Consider the following 20,644-nt stretch of genomic DNA (forward strand, 5'->3'; position numbering starts at 1 on the left):
CACCGATTAGTCGATTCTCTTCAACAGGCGCTATCCTGGTGTTCTACACATGATCTCAGACCAGATAACCTAGATGGACAATCTCCTTAGAGCCTGGGGATATATATTGGTAAGACGCAATTCTTAGAAATAGACTTTTAAATATCTCTACCACCATGTCTCTCAGGGCTCTTGTTTTGTTGTTGTAAATAAATGTGTGTTCTATGTGACACTTGTACTAATACAATTTAAAAACTTTCTATAAAGACATCAGGATTTATGTCTATATAGAGACTCCTGCATTTTTACCAAAGTTGGAAATGGGCAAAGTGTCCTCATCCGGTAAATATAGTTGTAGATAGTATTAGCTGCAGACGTTAATCTGTGAGGATTTACAATCATGGTAGAATTTAAAGAATAGTAAATAAAACAAGTCCATCTCTAAGACAATGATATAGATAGTTATATACTTTGCCCTTAACAATAAAATACACCCTTATTTTATTACCTTATTAATACATTTAGATTTTACTTTACTCCAAGTCATGTAAGTGTGTGTCTGTTTTGTGTAGCGGTGCCGACTCTGTACTCACGGTCCCGTAGGTCCAGCCCTGCTCAATACGAGTCACAGCCCAGAGCTCGTGAATGTTCTCTGCCAGCTTCTCTCGGATGCGCTCCAAGTGAGGGGGCAACACAATCTGCACACAGCCAGGGGGAAGTCAGCAAACTCACACAGGGCACAAACTTTACAACACAATCCAGAGTGTGAGCTGGAGGTTCTGTGGCGTCCTACCTGGACGGTGTCCACGGGGCAGGGGGTGAAGGAGGTGTGGGTGAGCGACAGGGTGGGACCCAGCAGGTTGCGCACGCCACTGAAGTCGTGCTTGTACTCCTTGATGGGTTCGATGCGCATCCGCTCCCTGGGCAGCAGAGCCTCGTAGCAGGGGGCGTAGCCGGGGGGGGGCATGAACTTGAAGTCTCCATGACGGCCGCCGAGGAGGAACCGAGCCCTGCGGGGGGGGGGGGGGGGGGGGTGGTTATAATCCACTGAAGCACTTTATGGCAGCAGTTCCTCAGAAGATGGAGAACAGTGAAATACAAGGGTCTTATATAGGAGGACAAGGTAAGTTTGCCTGAGCCAGTTCAGACTGGTTCTGTAGGGTAGTTTAAGACAGGGACTAAAGCACAGTAACAAATGATTCAGTTACATTTCCATTGGGTTCTTTGGACAGTCAATAAGTAATAGAAAGGTCAAACAGGTTTCAGGTCATAAACATTTAAGGTCATGGAGTCTTAGTCAGGTCTGCAAAAAGTTACTTTTCAACTATTAAATAAGTTTCAACCACTCTTAGTTAATATTTCCAATTACAAAACCAAATTGCACTAACTCATAGATAAGAATCCCCTAAATATCTGATTCATCTATATGAATTATTCCCTGAGAAGTCAACAAAAATGTAAAAAAAAATCTTTATCTCCGATGTTAAAGAAAGTGAAAAGAAGCTTTTCCTAAATCTGCCTCCTGACCTGGATCTGAATAACAAAGTTATGGGTTCTAGTCAGGGTCATATTGGGATTCTGAAAAAATCAGCTGATAAACAAACGCAGATAAAAACATAAACTTAAAAAACTTAACCGTCTTTCAGTTTGTTTTTGAAGCCTAATTATTCACTTACAACTTTAAATTAATATTGTCATTTTGGAAATCCGTAGGTATATTGCTGTATTTGTTTTGTGCAAATTATAATTAAATTGCATAATTTAAAAAGCGAACAGCATAGGAAACTGGTAAAACAGCCTCTGCACCTTAAATTATTATATTGTATTAATATTTTTTATATTAATGAATTGTTCTCACGGAAAGAAATCAACATGAAGGTCAATAAAAGTTATTGGAAAATCAAAGAAGTGGAAAACACCTACTTGACTCCAGCAGAGAAGCTGATGACTGGGAAGAAGAGACTGTCCACGTTGAAGTTCTCAAACATGCCCTGAACTGGGAACCCATTGATACGGAAGGAGATACTGGGGACGCTCAGGTCCAGACAGCAGCTGACCACGTCGTCCGCAGCCAGGGTGTGAGCCGTGGGCGACGCCACCTGGCGAGCAACGGTACCTGCACAGCAGAGCGAGAGGGAGACGTGTAACAAGCAGCTGAGCATCATGGGTAATAAAACAGGAAGTCCGTCAGGGGGAATCATCTCACCCGACCACAGATGCAGTCCATCGTAGCCGTAGGAGTAGAGGTCGTCACCCACGCCGTTGCCCCCCCAGCCCTCTCCTCCTCCGGGGTAGGGGCTGTAGCCCTCCGTCATGGCCCAGCCCACACGCAGGTGTGTGGCCTGAGCCGTGACAAACGGTTCCACGTAGTCCACGATCATCTCAAAGTACCACTTCTTAAACTGCGTGGATCCCTCACAGGTGCCCAGGAAGATGTTGGGCCTCACGCTGAGGACAGAAAAGGACAAGATGTAAAAATGTCCTGAGCAGACGACAGACACTGGACAGAGGGATTGATGACTTGGCAAAAGCAGTTTGATTACCTGGTGACATAGTTCACGATGGCGGTCTGCAGCAGGAGCTCCCGACCCGGGAGCAGGTTTTCAGTGATGAGGTTCTGGTTGGACCTCACAGCGACACCGTTACACACACAGAGAGAGCGCAGGACGTCCAGGACCTGAAGACAAGACACAGACAGACACTTCTGTAATCTTCATGTTCAGATGTGGCAGAGCAGAGCCGACAACTCACACTTTAATTCAAGGGCTACAACCGCTAATGGAAATTAGCAAACGAGCCAAATGGAGGGGAATTGATTTGCTGCCAGTTGATGTTCCTCCCCCCCCCCCCCCCCCCCACACACACACACACTCTGTTTCCTGCCAATGAGGGGAGACAAACCTTGTGGTTCCTTCCATGCTTGTCCAGGAGGGAGATGATGGATTTGATGTGGTTCTCCTGGATGATGTTCAGAACCTCAGGGCTTTCAATCAGCACACAGTACAGCACCTCCAGAATACCTGAGTGCAATGAGACGAGGAGCGGGACAAACTGTTGATCACATGAAAAGTTATGCATGCGTAGTGGGAAATTAAATATCGTGATTAACTTAAAACAAATCATTGATAAGAATTTGGTTCCTCCATAAGCTTAGTGTTAAATCAACTTGTGTTCTTTAACTTATTTATTAGCAGTTTTTGCCTGACTGAGTTTAAGCTTGATCTAAAATCTATAATTGATCAATTCTAAATTAAACTGTAATCTGTGGCTGGAGGACGCATCAGTGAGTCAGAACCATGTGGTACCAGAGGAGGCCTCCAGACGGTCCAGCTTGCTGACCAGCCAGTCCAGGTTGTCACAGAACAACGCGCAGTTAGAGCGGTTTCCCCTGATCAAAGAAGCTGTTTTGTGGAGAAAAAATAAGTTATTTATTCAGTAAAGACAGTATTTTTAATTGTATTTATTGTATTGTGAGAGTTTATAGAGAGGATTCTACCCAGAAGCTCATAGAGGAGGTTGACGATGTCCTTCCAGGACTCTGCTGCTTCCTCCCCGGCAAACTCAGAGAAGTGAGCAGCGGTGTTGTACACGTTCAGGCGGTCGATGCACTCCAGCACGATGGTGATCATTCCCTGAGACACGGGGTAAAGGTTATTATTTCATTCATATTTAGAGTCTAATTCAGACATGTACTTGTGATGGTCGGGGTTGAAAACTTGGCTTTAAGAGAGAGGGTTGGGTTTAGTGTGTCTGCTGATGTGTGAGGCGGATCACCTCCTCTTGGAAGAGGTTCTGACGGTTGCGGAGGGAGCGGAGCTTGGTCTGTTTCTCCTCGTGCTCGAGCTCCTCCTCGGGCGGGCGAAAGTAGAAGATGAGATCCTGGAGAGAGAGGATGACGCCCTCCAGAGGGAGCGACACAGCCCCCGGAGACTTGCTCTTCCCGCTCAGAGAGTCCAATCCCCTGCGAAGATCAAAATATGAGCATATTGAACATGACGTGTCAACGAGACAGATTTCCTTCTCACTTCTACAAATTTGAAAAAGGACTCACTTGATGAACTGCCTGAAGAGACCTGCGGTGCTGTAAATCATTCGAGCAGCCTGAGACTCCTCAACCTGTGAGCGGGACACAGTCAGGGCATCGTCCATGTGACCCTCCTGGTGCAGAATGACCTGGACACACAGACAACATCATTATATCACAGATGATATCCCCCAGTTCTCTCTGTCCTGCAATCCCAGTGCCTGGTGACTGGAAGTGACTGAACCCATATCTTTCCTGTTTCTCGTACCTTTCTCTTCATCATCCCCAGGCGAGCAGCTTTGGCATCCAGAGCTGCGTATGTGAGCCACAGGGCTGTGGACACATGCTGCACGAAGCACATGGACTCTCCATACTTGATCTCTGGAATGCCCATCCCCTCAACGTCACGCTTCTGAGCCACCTCCACCTTCTCCTGCTCACGGGGAACCAGGAAGGAAAGAAGAGGGTGGGAGGAAATCATGAAGGGTTTAATGAGAGAAGAAGACAAGCAGGACCACGAGGCCAGAGGAAGTGAATCTGTTCATTCTGACCTTCGTGGCCCGGAAGCAGAAAGCAGCGAGTTTGGTGTTGGCCCTCTCTGGGTCGACCACCGACAGGCCCTTGTCTTCATCCATACACAGGTACCGGCCTGTGGTGATGTGGCGGATACGGAAAGACTGCCCCCACTTCATGTGGCTCCCGCTCCAGCTGCAGGCAGAGAGAAGATAGAATCACACAACTAAAAGAACGACCACATTATTATAACTAATGAAGGTAAATTCAATCACCTGATTCTTAGCGGCTCCAACCTCCACAGGGATCGAGCCTGACTGCACACAGCACCACCTTCGTAGTGAGCCATCCTGAAGTGGAGGCACACGTGATATAATAACAGATTAACACCATATTTTATTTCTTCTTCATGCATACATCTGGATATGGTTTGAGTTTTACCTGCGCTTCTCCTCTCCCTCCTCTGGGGTAGAGATGGCGAGACACTCGTCCATGTGTCCATGGAAGAGCCTCAACACGTGACCTCCCGTCAGGAACCCTGAGAACAAACACACCCCAGGGATTTGTGTGTAGTGTTTCATCACCAACTAAATATGTGTATGTGCTTGTACGTGTGTGTTTTTCCAGAATTAGACGAGAGTTGCACAGAACAGGTTTGTACCTTCAGCGAGTTCACACCCTGAGCTGATCGGATTCATGTTCCACAGAGTCTGCATGAACGAGGCGTCCACCATCAGATCTCCACTGGCGTACGACAGGTGCTGAGGACAAGCGGGAGAAAACGATGGGACCACTTTTAATCTGACAGAGTTTATATCACGTCTAAATCCTTGAGATATAAAAGGAGTCTTACCAGGTATCTCTCAGAGGACACGCTGACGAGGATGAGGTCATCACCCACCCTGACCTTCTCACCTTCTGACCTTTGCTTGGACGCTGGGTGAATGGTCCACCAACAGGCCTCCCCTGCAAGAACAACAGGAACCACCACTTGCTAATGAAATCTGTGTGTCTATAACATTCAGAAAAGGAATCTCTCAGTTTGTGTGTACCAGTGGAGTCTTCTTGTAAGCCCACGTCGAAGGCCAGCTTGTCTGTGAGGGAGCGAGATGACGTCAAGCAGCTCAGGTACTGGAGACAAGGGTTCACAATCAGGATGGGACCACAACATGGACTGGTGTCTTTTTAACCACAGTAGGACAAACTGGTGATGGACAGTCTTACCATGCCTGAGTGGTGGTGTCTCAGGAGGATGGCATGACCGTACAGTAAAGTACGATGACCTCCACCTTGGGACGACTGGAGAGGGACAAGATAGAAAAGTCTTCAAATATAGAGCTCACAGTAACTTCTGCTGAAATATCGATCATGTTAATGATGATAAAATAAATAAAAACAATGAACATTGACGTTTTTCCCCCAAAATATAATGAGAAACAAGGAAAACAGAAGAATAAAACAGAAGAAACCAACATTAACTAAGCTGGAATGAGAGATTGGAAATTGGAATCCAGTGACCGCGTATTCACAAAGTCACAGAAAGTCAAACGAATGAAACCAGTCCTACCTTTTCTCAACATCCAGCAAGGAAGCAACAAGAAAAACACAATTATTGTGGCAGTTGTGGACGGATCAGCTGAAACCACTGTTTAGTTCCACCAGCTGGACGATAGCGCTCAGCTGTCATGTCGGGTTAAGAACCCATAATCCACTGGGATGAGTCAGGGGCAGGTGTGTCAAGTGGCAGCACTATACCATTAACCCTGGTCCACATTAGCACCAGGCTCAGTTTGGACAGGTGGTGATGGAGTGTGTGTGTGTGTCCCCGGTGTGTGTGTGTGTGTGTATGTGTGTGTGTGTGTGTGTGTGTGTGCCACGGGGTTCGTAAACCAGTTTAAATAGTTGTTTCAGGGTTAAGACTTGTTTTTAAGGGTTAATGTTTTGGTCCCGAATCTTTCCTAAAGACAGGTCTCCACAAAAATAAGTGTGTCTGTGTGTGTGTGTGTGTGTTTGTGTGTGTGTGTGTGTGTGTGTGTGTGTTTTAAGTGGGCACACAGGCCTGTCCAGTGCTCTGGCGGTGTCCAGTTTCCTTAACCACCTAACAGAGGTGTGTGTGTGGGGGGGGGGGGGGGGTGCATGCCATGCTATTCTCATCCTCCTGCTCCCCTTTAAAAAAGATCTGGCTCCTCCATATCTTCAAACTCCTGGAACTCCCCAAACTACCACCACGACAATAATGTGCCTGATAAAAAATCTGCAGCTACAGAGACTTGAAATAAAAATATAATCCATGATATTATCTTTGTTTTTAACAACAAGGGGCTTAAATGTCACTTGTAGACTGTTGTACAAACTCAACTGGACAGAAACCACTTCACCTTCATGGAACATTGGTTCTAAGAAACTTAACACAAACATAACGACTTCACGAATGAGCTGAAACAAAAGGAACAACAAAAAGCAACGGAGCGTAAAATATGTGTGATGAGGGCGAATGTGCCGGTGAAGTCTCTGCATGGAATGTGAACGCTTTGACACCTGAGTTAGGGTCTGGATGTCTACACTAATTCAATCATAACAGAAGAAAGTACATAAGTTTATAAATCCTCATCACTAAAACAATGGCTTCATCTTTAAAATCTGCAGATTCAGCCACTTTTCGGTGAAACTTTTCAAATGTTTTGATTCAGTTTCATTAAGTTTACAATAAAGATTTAGGTAAATATGAAATATCAAACAATATTAAGATACTGGATTTGTCTACTTCAGTTCCTGGTGTGAATACCAGCAGGCGTAGAGAGTAAACGCCACCTCGGGGTGGGGGGGGGGGGTGGGGGGGTGAGGGCCACACAGATATGAATCTGAACATGAGAACGACACAGCACTATTTCACTGAATAGGACATCCAGAGGGCAGCGGGACAGGAACGAGGACAGTTGCCAGGTTGGTCGGGACACGAGTTACAGGGAGTAAAGACGTGGGAACAGACCTACCCATTGGTCCAAATCGACTGTCTGCTCGGAGGCAAGCAAGAAGGAAAGGGGAGGGGGGGGGGGGGGGTCGTCAAATAGAAAGTAAAATAAATAAATCATAATGAAATTAAAGCAATGAGTCAATCTGTGATGTTCTCACTGTTGGGACCAGATCGATATTACATAGTGGTGATGTCACACATCCAGCAGTGATAGCCGCCGGATCTTCTTATGAATTATAAATATGCGATATTAAGTCCATGGCCCAAATATTGTATATTTATTAATTAAACAGTTCGAAGAAGATATTCCCAATTCTTCCAATATTCCCAATTCACTATTTACTTTAGAACGTGTCTTAAAAAAACAAAAACACGTGTACATGCAATTGATATAAGCATTTGTTTAAATATGATAAATACATTTAAATTTAATGCATTTTTCTGCTCTTTTAATAGGATGTAGAATATATCTGAATAAAAATTGCAATTTAAATGGATATTATAATGAAGGAATCGAAATGTGTTACCTTTGAGGTGAATAGTGGGGGAACGCAAATAAAAAATTAAAAAATAAACATCACCTAATAAGCTTGAGGGGGGAAAAGCCTCTAAAACAAAATATCTTAAATTAACATTAAAACAGAAATATTAAAAAATTAAGATCTCATTAAAGAGGAAGTTAGTCAGACGGGTTTGTTTCCAAAAGAGTGAAAAGCTGCCAACTTCAAACTGAGGGTAAAGAATAGATTGAAGAATAAATTGAAACAAACATAATTCCTTTCGATAACAGATCCCAAGAAAAACTAAACAGCTCAGCAAAATCTGATTCTATAATCAGGGGCAGCGGATCAGAGCAGGAAACATTGTCAAAACAACACATTCATTTGTTAATCAGTCAGAAAAGAATCTCTTTACCAAATGTAATGTTTCTATCATTTACTGTTCATGAGACATCGTCCTCTAAAGGGACCAAAGTGACCTCTAACTTGAGCCTCCATCACTTTCCCACTGATTCCTCCGTCTATCCCTGGTTCCCTCGGCCTGTGTGTGACTCCTACCTCAGTCATGTCCACCGTGTTGGCCAGCATCTCCTGCAGAGCCCGCACCGACAGGGACTGCTCCAGGATGAAGGTGCAGATGGCCAGGTCCGGGGGCACGTTCTGCAAACATGCACACAGCACGCAGGGGTCAAGTAAGGTCACTCAAAGTGAGGTGACGTACGGAGCAGACAGACGGGGGGGGGACCGGGGGGGACCGGCGTCCTACCTGAGCGTTGGACGTGGTCTCCAGGAAGCAGAGACGGTTCCCGAAGCCCTCGCAGGACAGACATAGTTTGATCTGCTGCTCCTTCAGGAGGGAGGCGGTGCACTGCAGAACAACCTGGTCATCCTGCACACAGACACAACAACACAGAGTTAACAGCTGTTTATTCACTGGACTTTCACTTTCTCATTGTTTAGACCTCGAACCACTCAATGCCTTCCCTGGGATCATGTTTTCTTCTGCAGGTTGACCCTGTTGATTTCTGCTTTTTCATAAGGTTTTCAAATAAAACTTGCTTTGAGGCTTTGTTATGTACAAAACCTGAGCTTTCATTGGCTAAACTGACACAGTCTGTGAGGGCAAAAGAAGACAACCTGGACAATAGCTGTGATTTTATATGTTATATATCTATTTGCACGGCGTCTGACAGGTCATTGAAATATGTCTTTCAATAGTTTCTATACTGTTTGAACATCAATAAGCAAACTCTCAGGATTCTCGAGGAATAACGACGACAGCCTCCTAACACTTGTTTACGATTAAATGCATGAAGAACGATGGGAGCCTGCAAAGTGTTCTTCACACAAATTGCTTTCTTACCCCTGATATTTAAACAATCTGTGATTAAGAAGCAACAAAAATGGGCAAAACGCACAATTAGTCTTTTAAATGGAGAGTTAAAAAGACTGCAAACAGTCACAACAGACACATAACCAGTCCGTCTCACCAGCAGAATGCCAACACACAGTAATTTGCTGCTGCTCATCAATGCCCGGACCCTCCAGAGACCAGTGTAAATACAGCAATAAACACCCCCCCCCCACACCCCCCTGGTGAAACCCACACCTGACACTCTACATTCTCAGCTGCTCCTTCCTCTCCGTCATTATCCAAGTGAACCCATCACTTAACCTGCCGAGTATTCCTCCGCACAGTTCTGGACAGGAACCGGACTTTTCTCCTCTTCTTTGTGAATCCCCCCCCCCCCTTGATTCTGTGGGACCGGCGTGTCTTTGACTTTGGTGTTTCAGATAATAGGCAGAAACTCTAGACTCAGCCCGAGGGCAGCTCAGGGGTTTCCATGTCCGTGTTTACGGCACAGAGCAGGGAAATGGAAAGTGGTGCAGATCGGTGACCTGGTAACATGCCCCCCCCCACCCTCTTAAACCCAGAGGCCTCTAATGTGTCCCTGGTTGAAGTGCGTCCTCCCTTCTCTTCCTTTCGGCAGAGCTATCATCTGTCTCTCCTCAGCCTAGAAACGTCTCCTCTGTCCTGTCCTCACGCTCCCTGCCTTACCCTCCAGAAAGTGGAGCACCGAGCTCTCTCTCCTCCTCTGCACACACCGGCCGCCCCACTCACTCTGCAGGTGGACCAGGGAAATGTGACTTTCAGGAAAAGGACGTGAATCTCAGAGGCTTCGCTTGAATCTCAATCTAAATGTTAAAACAAAAACTCCCTGGAGACAAACACCACCTCCAACTCACACCACTTCACAGCTGAGCTTCAAACCAATAACTCAATGCACTAATATGACACAGATCCTTGTTGATCAAGGTGGACTTGAGATTAAAAAAACGTTTCTGAATCCCTGCATCGCTGCAGAGAAGTCCCACATTCGTAGAAGACTTGGGAGACGGGCTCTGTTGTGGGGACAGTGCTGCAGTCCCCATTAAGGAGAGAAGACCGAGCTGGAGTCTAAAAGCAGACGAGTGAAGTAACCCAGTGACTCACTGCTACGAGACAAGATGTGCGATCGGATGACAGCCGGAGACGATAAATGCCCGAGCGCAGTTCGAGAGTCAGAGCCGTTCGTTTAACGGTGAAACAGCCACAGTTACACACACACAGAGAGAGAGAAGACTCACTCTACTTCTTTCAGCTCTACAGGCAAAGACACAGAGGACGACTCGGAGGATCCAGGGACCAGAGAGACGTCTCACATCTCGGTTATTATCTTATCAACTTGTGTCAAGATGTGTCAAATGTAACACAATTTACTTAAATAGAGAGAATGAACCACATAGAACCACATTCTTTTTATTTTCTATATCAACAATCAGGACTGAAAAACAACACAAATAAACAACAGTTGGTAAAATGGCTGTAACCCTGTAATTATTATCTTATTATTATTATTATTGCATTATAGGAATTCATATTCAGTCATCTAGATTTTGAGTTGATGAGCTGTGAAACTATTTTTCTAATAATTTGTGGTAAACCATGAATGTGGTCATATATAGGTCGATTTAAGCGAAACGACACACAAAAATATTGTCTATTAATAACTTGGTTCTGGTGAAGTTATCAGGTATTTGAACTCGCTGGCGGCTGGGAACCTGCCAAAGCGGCCGGTGGAGCAGACACACACACACACGAGCCTCGGCCAACACTTTGTTGACACGTGGTTGGAGCAGACAACTCCTTCCTGATTGTTGGGGCACACAGTCTCTTAATAGTTCTCTATGAAGTGAATGATCAGCTACAGAGCCGTGTTCCTCCGTCGGTCACACTGTGTGAATCACTTCCAAATCAACCATGTGAAAAGCTGCCTCCATAGACCCCACGAGCCCGGGGGGGGTTAGCTCATCCTCGTATTAATAGAGACAGCTTTCAGGACGTGAAGCCCGTGCAGCTGATGCTTCATTGTGAGCCAAGCACAACGCAGGCCTGCTGACTCCTTAATCTCACATGAGCGTGTGTGATGGAGCAAAGACAGGTAGGCGGCTCTGAGCGACAGCCACGAGGTGCCGGGTGTCACCGGCCTCACCAGAAGGTTACACTCCTCGGCTCAGACGTGTGGATGAAGCTCATTTGATGCTCCATCAGCTCGGCGGGTGTCGCATTACAGACGAACCCTGTTTGGACCGGGCGGCTGAAGCATCTGGGCAATGTGGAAGCTCGGGGTCAGAGGGACAGGGGGAGACAATTGGACATAAACCCGACAGACAAACACAAAAAAACAAACACACTGCTGTGTGTGTGTGTGTGTGTGCAAATGGAGGTGTGTAACGCAGCGGAGATTTACAGCAAGAGGCCCAGATAGCAGCTGAAAGCAGACACCTTTGTGTGTCCTCCAGGGTCGACTGGTGGGGCAGACAGAGGGAAGCCAGGGTTCCCCCCCGACAAGTGGGCACGGTGCCCCCCCGACACACAGGGAGCAAACAAGACAACAGCCCCCCCCCGCGTCGGACAGTGTAACAGTCTCCAAGTGAGAGGGATAAGATCAGTTTATCTGCTGAGCCGGTTCATGGGCCATTTATACAGCGTCTCAACTGATGCTATCATGGATGTCAACACTCCGGGGACATTTTTAAATATAGTTATTCCCTCCACTTGTTCAGCTTGCTCAGGAGTTTTGGGGCTTTATCGTCTGTTGGTCTCTGTTGCAAAAGTTATTATTAGGGCCCGAGCACCGAATGGTGAGAGGCCCTATTGAATCTGTAAGGATTTTTATTATTATTATTATTATTATTATTTCCCTTTGGGGGGCTTTTTCAGGGTCTAGACATGCTCAAAAAGTTATGAAACTTTGCAGGAAATTCAAGGTCTGCGGATATTTTAGTATTCTGGAGTAATTAGAATTGGGCGTGGCAAAATGGCTCTACAGCGCCCCCTGGAACCAGCCCCTAGGTTTCCACATAACGGATTTTCATCAAAATCTGGATATAGGTGTATCGTGACCAGTCATGAAAAAAAGTCTCATGGAGCATTATGAAAAACGCAACAGGAAGTCCGCCATTTTGCTTTTAGTGGCCATTTTGGCAATATCCCACATTTTTACTTTTACGTACTTGTCCCAGGGCTTTCATCAGATCAACTTCAAATTCAGATGAGTGTCATCACAACAAGATGGAGATAAAAAATGATTGAGGGATTTTTTTTTTATCACACCGTGTGACCGTGGCATGGCGTTAAAAATTGGTTACACGCCATCAAAACACGGGCATCTGTATCTCGGACATACATGTTCCAATCAAGTCCAAACTAGACATGTAAGACAATAGTCCCCGCCTGATGACATCTATGCATAAATGATGACTTAAAACCGCAGCGCCCCCTGGTGGCAACAGGAAATGTCTTGTTTTTTGCTTGTCTTACACTTGGATGAATTTCTCCTCATCCACTGACCTCAACCATGTCAAACTGTATCAAATGGGTCCCAAGACATTGACAATGAAGACATAAGATTACCGTGACTTTTCGTCAAACGCCATATGAATGGCGTGGCATTAAAGTTCATCAACTCGCCGTGAAACACGAAATTGCTGTAACTTCAGTGTTCATGATTCTATCTCTCTCAAACTACATGTGTGTAACAACAGCCCCCCCCTGAAGATATTCATATGGTTTTAAGAAATGGGCGTGGCAAAAAAACTGACCAGCGCCCCCTATAGGGCAACCCCGGCACTACGATGGCCGACATTTATACAAATCTATCGGGACATGTGTCGTTTCATAACAAACAAAAAAATATCTTGGATAGGTATGCTTGACCAAACAGGGAGGCCGCCATTTTGGATTAAGTGGCCATTTTTTTTCCATATTCCACATTTTTACTTGATGCACTTGTCCCAGGGCTTTCATCAGATTAACTTCAAATTAAGATCAGTGCCATCACAACAAGATGGAGATAAAAAGTGATTAAGAGATTGACCTTTCGTCACACCGTGTGACCGTGGCGTGGCGTCTTGAGTTTGATTAAACGCCATCAAAACACGAGGTTCTGTATCTCGGACATACATTGTCCAATCGAGTCCAAACTAGACATGCAAGACAAGAGTTCCGGCTTGATGACATCTACACAGAAATTATGACTTGAAATCACAGCGCCCCCTGGTGGCAACATGAATTGACATGTTTTATTCTTTGATGAACTGCTCCTGACTGCTTTAAGATATACAGCTCAAATGAGCTCAGTCAAGTCATTGAATCAAGGTCAGAATTGTGACATTTCCTCAAACCATTTAAACATTGAGGTGCGGCGAAGGATCATCCTTCGCCAAAGGACACGATGTTTTCATAAGTCCACTGTGCATTGTCCTATCACTACCAAACTTCTGTCACATGATAAGAGTACAAGCCTGAACAGCTCTATGTGTCAATATTTCCTCAGTGTCATAGCGCCACCTACTGATTATCCATGAAACAGGAAGTACTTTGTTAATCCACACTGCCTTATCCAACCGGCTCCAAACTTCTGACCTATGATCACAATCCTGATCTGAACAGCTCCATATATAAACATTAGTTCAGGGTCATAGCGCCACCTACTGATCAGTGTGAAAATTACATTGTGGTAAAATTTTCCAATTGACACGAAACTGCTCACGCTACATCAGAGCGGCTACTTGAACAGATCTATAAGTCTGTGTGTAATAATAGTGATGGCGCCACCTACTGGCAAACCTACTGCCGCAGAGCGCAAAACGCATGCAACGTGGAGAAGTGCATGCTCGATCGATGATGTGCGCTTGGTCATCGATCGCTCTCTCCACCGACCGCAACAGGCTTCAACGTGCGGGTGCTCGGGCCCGCAAGTGCTACAACGTAGCCCTAGTTATAAATTGACCTTCTATAAAACTTTTCCCTTCAAAACCGTAATAAAAACACAAACAAACACGAAACGTCATGAAGTCATTTCTTAATAATCTGTCTCAAACAAGGAGTTCAAGTTTTCATCTGGTTTTGTTTGTTACGTTTCCTTTTTTTGTTACATTGCATGACAGGGTGATTGTTGGTGTTTTCACAGATTTCCCAGGGAGTCATTCAAGTATCTGTATATTCTAAACAATCTGACATATTCAGGTGATTCCTCTGAAAGAATGAAAGGGGACTGGGCAGGTATGAGTTCTGCTGAGTGACATTCTTTTCTAATAAGTCCATCTCAACGCTGGTTTATTATTTTCAGCCTTCAAAGCCGAACTCTCAGATTCCAAAGTGACAAAGTGCCGATGAAAACCTGCCCAGTAATCAAATCCCATATCAAATGAATAACATCCATTATTTCCGGACAGTTCCAGATTTCCAGAAGTGCTGCTGGTGCAGGCCACCCCGCGGGCATTGATTATGTTTCTGCAGACATATAAAATAGTGAGGGACAGCACATTGCACAGTAAGTGGGTGGAGGAGAGGAGCGGTTCAATAGGGTGGAGGGGAGGGCGGTGACGGGGGTTTCCCTTTGAAAACCAGAGGAGACAGTACAGGTGCACCATCAGCATTCAGGGCCACACAGTCTGGAGGGGGGGGGGGGGCTGGGGCACTGGATCTGATCATATCGCTCACTCTCAATCACGTCTTCCCCACAACGCCTCAAAGAAAAACACCTCTGAATCTCCCTAACCCTTCTTCTTCTTCTCTCCCTGAACATTCTCTTCAAGTTTAAAGAAGATTTTGAGATTAGACCCTTTTCAGAATGTCCAGCCCGTCACCTGATGGTCCTTGTGGGTCCGTGTTACCTGAGGATACGACACCAATCACCGGGTGTAAATATAAAAGGTCCGGCTCAGGGTTTATTGGTTACATAGGGAGCACAGGCCTACACAATGTTGTTAACACAGTTTTTTTAAATATAGATATATATGAGCCTTTCACACATATATAGGTATTCTATAGTGTTAAATGTGTTCTATATTACAGAATAAACTAAGCATGTACAATGTGTATTTATTGTCACATTCTATGGTTAATATATTTTGTTGAATTTGTGTTTCAGCTTGGTATAATTTATACATTTATAATAAAAGTATTGTAATGAGTTTTAATTGCATTAATAAAGTTTACATTTAAGAAAATATCAATCAATCTAAAACCTACAACATAGAAATGTTGTTGTTTATTTCTCTCAAAGCCTTAAAGTTCACTGAGCAACTTGTAAACGTCTAGTGTGCACTTCAGTTAAAGGTTGAAATCACTGTTTCATTCATAGTGAGATAAACCTACAGTCAATTTAATCTCCTCATAACTGTCAAATAACATTAAAGTGACAGTGATAAGCTCTTTTAAACTATTATAGCAAAGATGGGGATTGTCCCTTATACAGTGGAAGGTTTTCAGAACAATCCACCAGCAGGATGTTATAGACAGAACCTCAGCTGTGCACCTTAGTGGCCTTGAGGCTGAACTTGAGGAGACGCTGAGGCCAAAGGTGAATCCGACCGGCTACTGGTTTGTATCAATCAATCAATCAATCAAATTTTATTTGTATAGCCCATATTCACAAATTACAATTCATCTCATAGGGCTGCACTATGAAAACCATGTGTCCTGCTCAGTAGGCACCAGTGAAAGGTTAGTGGCCACCAGTGGATGTTAGGGACATATTATCTTCAGTTGTGCATCTTAGCGTCATCGAGTGTTCCTGCCTTTCAGTCACATGACACCCCCGTCTAAGGCCGGCCCCCCCCACAGGTCGATCAGATCTGTGGATGCTGCAATGAAACTAAATATATATGTATGAAAGTTATTAGTCTCTTGGGGCTGAAAAGCTTTTTGTGCAGCAGTCACTTGCTGCTGATCCTGTGTCAGCTGCACACAGAAGAGAAAAAGGGTCGACAGCATTCAGAGCTGTCACTGTATCCTCCTCACTTTCATTCCAAACCACTTCCTTTTGATGCTGGTCCATTTTTCCTCTTATCATTTCATTGCCTCCCTCTTTCCTCTCCCTCTCGCTCCAGCACCCTGCTCCGGGCCTTCCCCCTGCGCTCCTCTCCTATTTTGGGGGGCTGCACCTGTCACTATCACATTCCCTCCTTCTGCTGACCAGCAGATAGCTGGAGAGGGAGCCAGCAGAGCCTCTCGCTCACAGGGGAGAAACCCAGTGGGCACAGGGAAACCAGCTTCAGCCTCTGAAGAGCAAGAGACGAGGAGTGAACTCAACCAATCACAAAATTTAAATCCTCAATCAATCGGAAGTCTTTTAAGGTTCAGAGGTTTGTCAAAGCACAGGTTGACGAGAGAGAAAATTGACTTATTAGCATGAATGTTTCCATATTTCATTCACCATTAAGCTTCCAGGCACTCTTGACTTAAGCAGCAGTTGAATTTCATTGACACGTGATGTTTAGACACCCTGAACTGCCTCTTACTACCAGACATGAAACATTGAGCAGCCTCGTGAAGGAGCTGAAGTCTGGCAGACGGCAGCGATTCCCCGGAAAACTCTGTTATTAATAAATTATTTCAGCTGGACTCGAGCCAAAATCTTTTTCCTGTAAAAAGAAAAATAGTCTGTTTTGCCTAAAGAGTCAGTAAAGAACCTTCCTGACCAGTGGACCTGCGTAAAACGGGTTATTATACAGAAAATGTAATAAAAGAGTGAGTTAAGCACCGAGAGATTCATCGTGAGAGACAAGAATCCTCCTGTCGGCCAACTGAAAGTAAAGCCTAAAAAAAATACATGTGAAATATGAAACTGAAAATTATTTCTATAGTTTTATTTGAGCTTTCCTTCAAACTTATTCAGTTAATGTTCACAAGGTGCTGTTTTTACCAGACAGCTTCTGCATCACAATTATAAAGCATCACGCCAAATGACTGTGGATCCAAAATATTCCTCATTATTTAAATCACCATGCCTAACGTTTTCCTTTCCGACTAAAATCCGGCTGTGCACACACACACAAACACACACATACACACACACACACACACACACACACACACACAGACACACACATTTTGGAGGATTTGGGCTTCTTGGGACAATCAGTGAGACATAATGAGATAAACATCGAGCTTCTGGACGTTTGGCTGCAGGAGAGCTTCAGCTGGTGAAAGGCTTTAAATCACTCAAAGGATATTCACAACAAATTGATTTACATTCATTTCCATAATTGATTAGTAGTAGACCTGATTAAGTGGTGTCACTAGAAACTTGCTTGATTGTTATATATCACACTATATCACCAAGACCAGCATTTTTGTGGGTCGATGCAAATATCCATACTTGGGATTTCAATATTTCTGATACCGATATATTGGTCAATATATATAGTTAAATTAATGGACAAAGATTCCTCAGATGTCATTATGAAACCCTCATGACAAAGAAATACAATTGAAATTTAATATTTTACAGTGTAATCATAAACTTTATTATAACTAACGATAAATACAATTTAAAGACACAAATTAATGTGGATCTGATCAATTAACCATTTCACTACATGAGTAGAAACCAATGATTTCTACTCTAAAAACTCTAAAACCTGTAATTATTATCAAAAAATCGAAAGTTGCACTTACAGATCAGTGCAGTGTGTTTTTAGTTTGTGTATCACTCGACCTGGTCGTTTGTGCGACGGTGAAACAACACTTTATGAGTTTGACTTATTTTAAACTTTCCCTTTTAACGTGCAGCTCACCGGGTCGACTCTGGACTGTGGAGCGGCCACATGGAGCCGACGTGCACAGAAGATCTCTGGATACTTGACAGAGCAAATCACTGCGCCTCTGCACGCAAGAAGGCATTCCACCACACACAAACTACACACACACAAACTACACACACACACAAACGTTTGCATAACAGTTGTGTCACTTTCCTTCTCTGTCTGTTTGTGTCTCGTGTCCGGCAGAGCAGACAAGACCACCTGTTTATTGTGTAAACTGCTGTGACTGAGGCAGACGGACTAACAGGTGCTGCCTTGATGTGTGTGTTTGTGTATGTGTGTGTGTGAGTGTGTTGTTATTGTTGTCCGGCTGTGGATGTGTTCATCTCCTGGGCTCAGCACTTCTAAAGCCCTGCTTCACATGCACCTGCCTAATAATCGCCCATCAGCCGGGCCCCCCCCAAATCTGCTGCCTGTGTGTGTGTGTGTGTGTGTGTGTGCGTGTGTGTGTGCATGTGTGTGTGTGTGTAAAAGGCAGACACTTAACAACTTGGATGATAAACAGGGTATGATCAGCAACACATCCTGAGTTTACAGACACAACCAAGAAGTAAGGACAGACCAGAGAATCTAATCTGAAGACGTTGTTCAATCAACCTTTCAAACACTTTACTGGATCTATGTAACTTTCACCAAATGACATTTATTGATAAATAAAAAAATAATCTGACATGACATAACAATTTTTCCTATTTCTAAAACACGCCCTCTGAGATTTTGATAACCGAAATAGACCTGTCAATTACAGCCACCCAAACGTCAATGGGGGGGGGGGGGTCCAATGAGGAATACCATACAACCACAACATCCCCAATAAATCCTTTGTTTCATATCACTCTCATTTCTCCCTCCCTGCACATATCATCTATTTTCTTATCCTTTTATGAAGCACTAAATAAATGTAACTTAAATAAAATCCGATCAAAAAATAAAGATTATAAATGTTTTCATTGCATTTCATATAGAACCAGTTTAACAGTGAGATATGATCGTTGGCTTTAGCCTGATTTTAACTGGGACACCAGTGAGTCGACCTTTTCACGTATGAATCAGAGCGTCCTGCAAAATGATTTCTGACAAAACGCAAGATACAGTCTAGTCCACAAATGTCACATTTGACTGGGACAAAAATAAAAAAAGGCTTCTATTCACACACACACACACACACACACACACAGACACACACACACACACCGAGTCTCCCAAAGGATGCTGGCAAGTAGGACACTGACTCCTCTGGTTTCTCCCTCCAGAGTGTGCACACTTATCGTGGCACACTAAAAAAAGAAACTGCTGTTATAGACTGGAACTCAAACACCCCCTTCAAACTCCACGCGCCCACGTGGTTCACCCTGCGAGTGTGTGGCATCGTGGAACAGTGACACGGCCGTTACCTTCCCCGGATAAAACCTGAATCATTGTGTGGACCCTGTTACCTAACGTGTGTTGTGTTACCTTGTGTGTCTAGAGAGCAGGAGACCGCTCTGTTGTTTCTGAAGAGAGAAGGCGAGCTCAGCGAATCTCCTGACAGCAGCCGTGGGAGCTGATTCGCTCACAGGGCGTTTCATGAGGCAGCAGGTTGAATTCTAGTCACCTGTAGCTCAACAGAGGGCTAACACTCAGTTACTGTACCGCACAAGGCATCGCTGACCCCCCCCCACGAGTGAGTGCACACCGTACTGTACGACTGTTCCAGCCACGCAGTGATCGCTGTGCTGTGTGAGTCACAGGCCGTGTTAGAGTAACACAATGAAACCTGGCAGGGCACTAGTGCTGCTGCTGAGGAATGTGTGTGTAGCCTTTTGTGATGTGGAGATGATCACTGATGTGTAGACGTGTTTTATAACATTTTGAAGTCACTTCACTTTTCTCTTTTGGTATCAAGCACACCCCTGAGGATAGATGCACTAAGCTGTCATTTTGAAAACTTGATCCGAAGTTAAACTCAACACAAAAGCAACACAACAAGATGGCATTCTAGATCTCACTGGTAAACTCCTTATACAAACAAACCATCAACAAGATTCTGTCCATGCACTTTGCAGCTGGTTTCAAACCACGTGACAACTAACGTCAATGTTTCCCATCCAAAACTGAGATGTGATGAAAAATGCATTTCAGTTTTAAAGTCTGTGTGAGCTTGTTGTGAGGTCATGTGATGAGCTGCAGCTGAAAGCTTCTCAGTGAAGTGAGGCTCTGAACCTGCAGCACAGGTTACGTAACAGTGAAAAGCTTCTACCAGTAGATATACAGGACTGGGACCAGCAGCCCCCAGTGGGTCCCAGGTGAGGTAAGAGCTCCACTGTGCACTCACTCCTGTATCACACCTCCATCCTCCCATATGAGCCAGAGAACCCCCCCAGCTGAGAGAAACAGCTGAGTCACATGACGCCTTCCATCACGTGCCTCTAATTAAAGGAGAAAAAACTATTTGGTGGAAGCTTTAATCCAAAGAGCCGTTCAGCACCACGAGCAGTTACACTGTGAGCCTCGTGTGGG

General features: G+C 44.6%; 1 protein-coding gene across 1 annotated transcript in view; it reads right to left on the reverse strand.

Moving 5' to 3' along the window:
- Window positions 1-20,644, reverse strand: part of ryr1b (ryanodine receptor 1b (skeletal)) — a 45,918-nt gene that overhangs the window by 23,481 nt on the left and 1,793 nt on the right. The window contains 21 exon segments of the mRNA XM_053423099.1: window positions 573-677; window positions 773-989; window positions 1,903-2,095; window positions 2,186-2,427; window positions 2,523-2,656; window positions 2,881-2,999; window positions 3,285-3,380; window positions 3,476-3,611; window positions 3,754-3,940; window positions 4,031-4,152; window positions 4,272-4,436; window positions 4,555-4,711; window positions 4,792-4,866; window positions 4,958-5,054; window positions 5,178-5,277; window positions 5,370-5,482; window positions 5,569-5,647; window positions 5,741-5,815; window positions 7,510-7,530; window positions 8,549-8,650; window positions 8,757-8,879. Of these exon segments, the coding sequence (XP_053279074.1) occupies window positions 573-677; window positions 773-989; window positions 1,903-2,095; window positions 2,186-2,427; window positions 2,523-2,656; window positions 2,881-2,999; window positions 3,285-3,380; window positions 3,476-3,611; window positions 3,754-3,940; window positions 4,031-4,152; window positions 4,272-4,436; window positions 4,555-4,711; window positions 4,792-4,866; window positions 4,958-5,054; window positions 5,178-5,277; window positions 5,370-5,482; window positions 5,569-5,647; window positions 5,741-5,815; window positions 7,510-7,530; window positions 8,549-8,650; window positions 8,757-8,879 (2,658 nt within the window).

The sequence above is a fragment of the Pleuronectes platessa genome, chromosome 5 (assembly GCF_947347685.1).
Source record: "Pleuronectes platessa chromosome 5, fPlePla1.1, whole genome shotgun sequence".
Classification (NCBI taxonomy): domain Eukaryota; kingdom Metazoa; phylum Chordata; class Actinopteri; order Pleuronectiformes; family Pleuronectidae; genus Pleuronectes; species Pleuronectes platessa.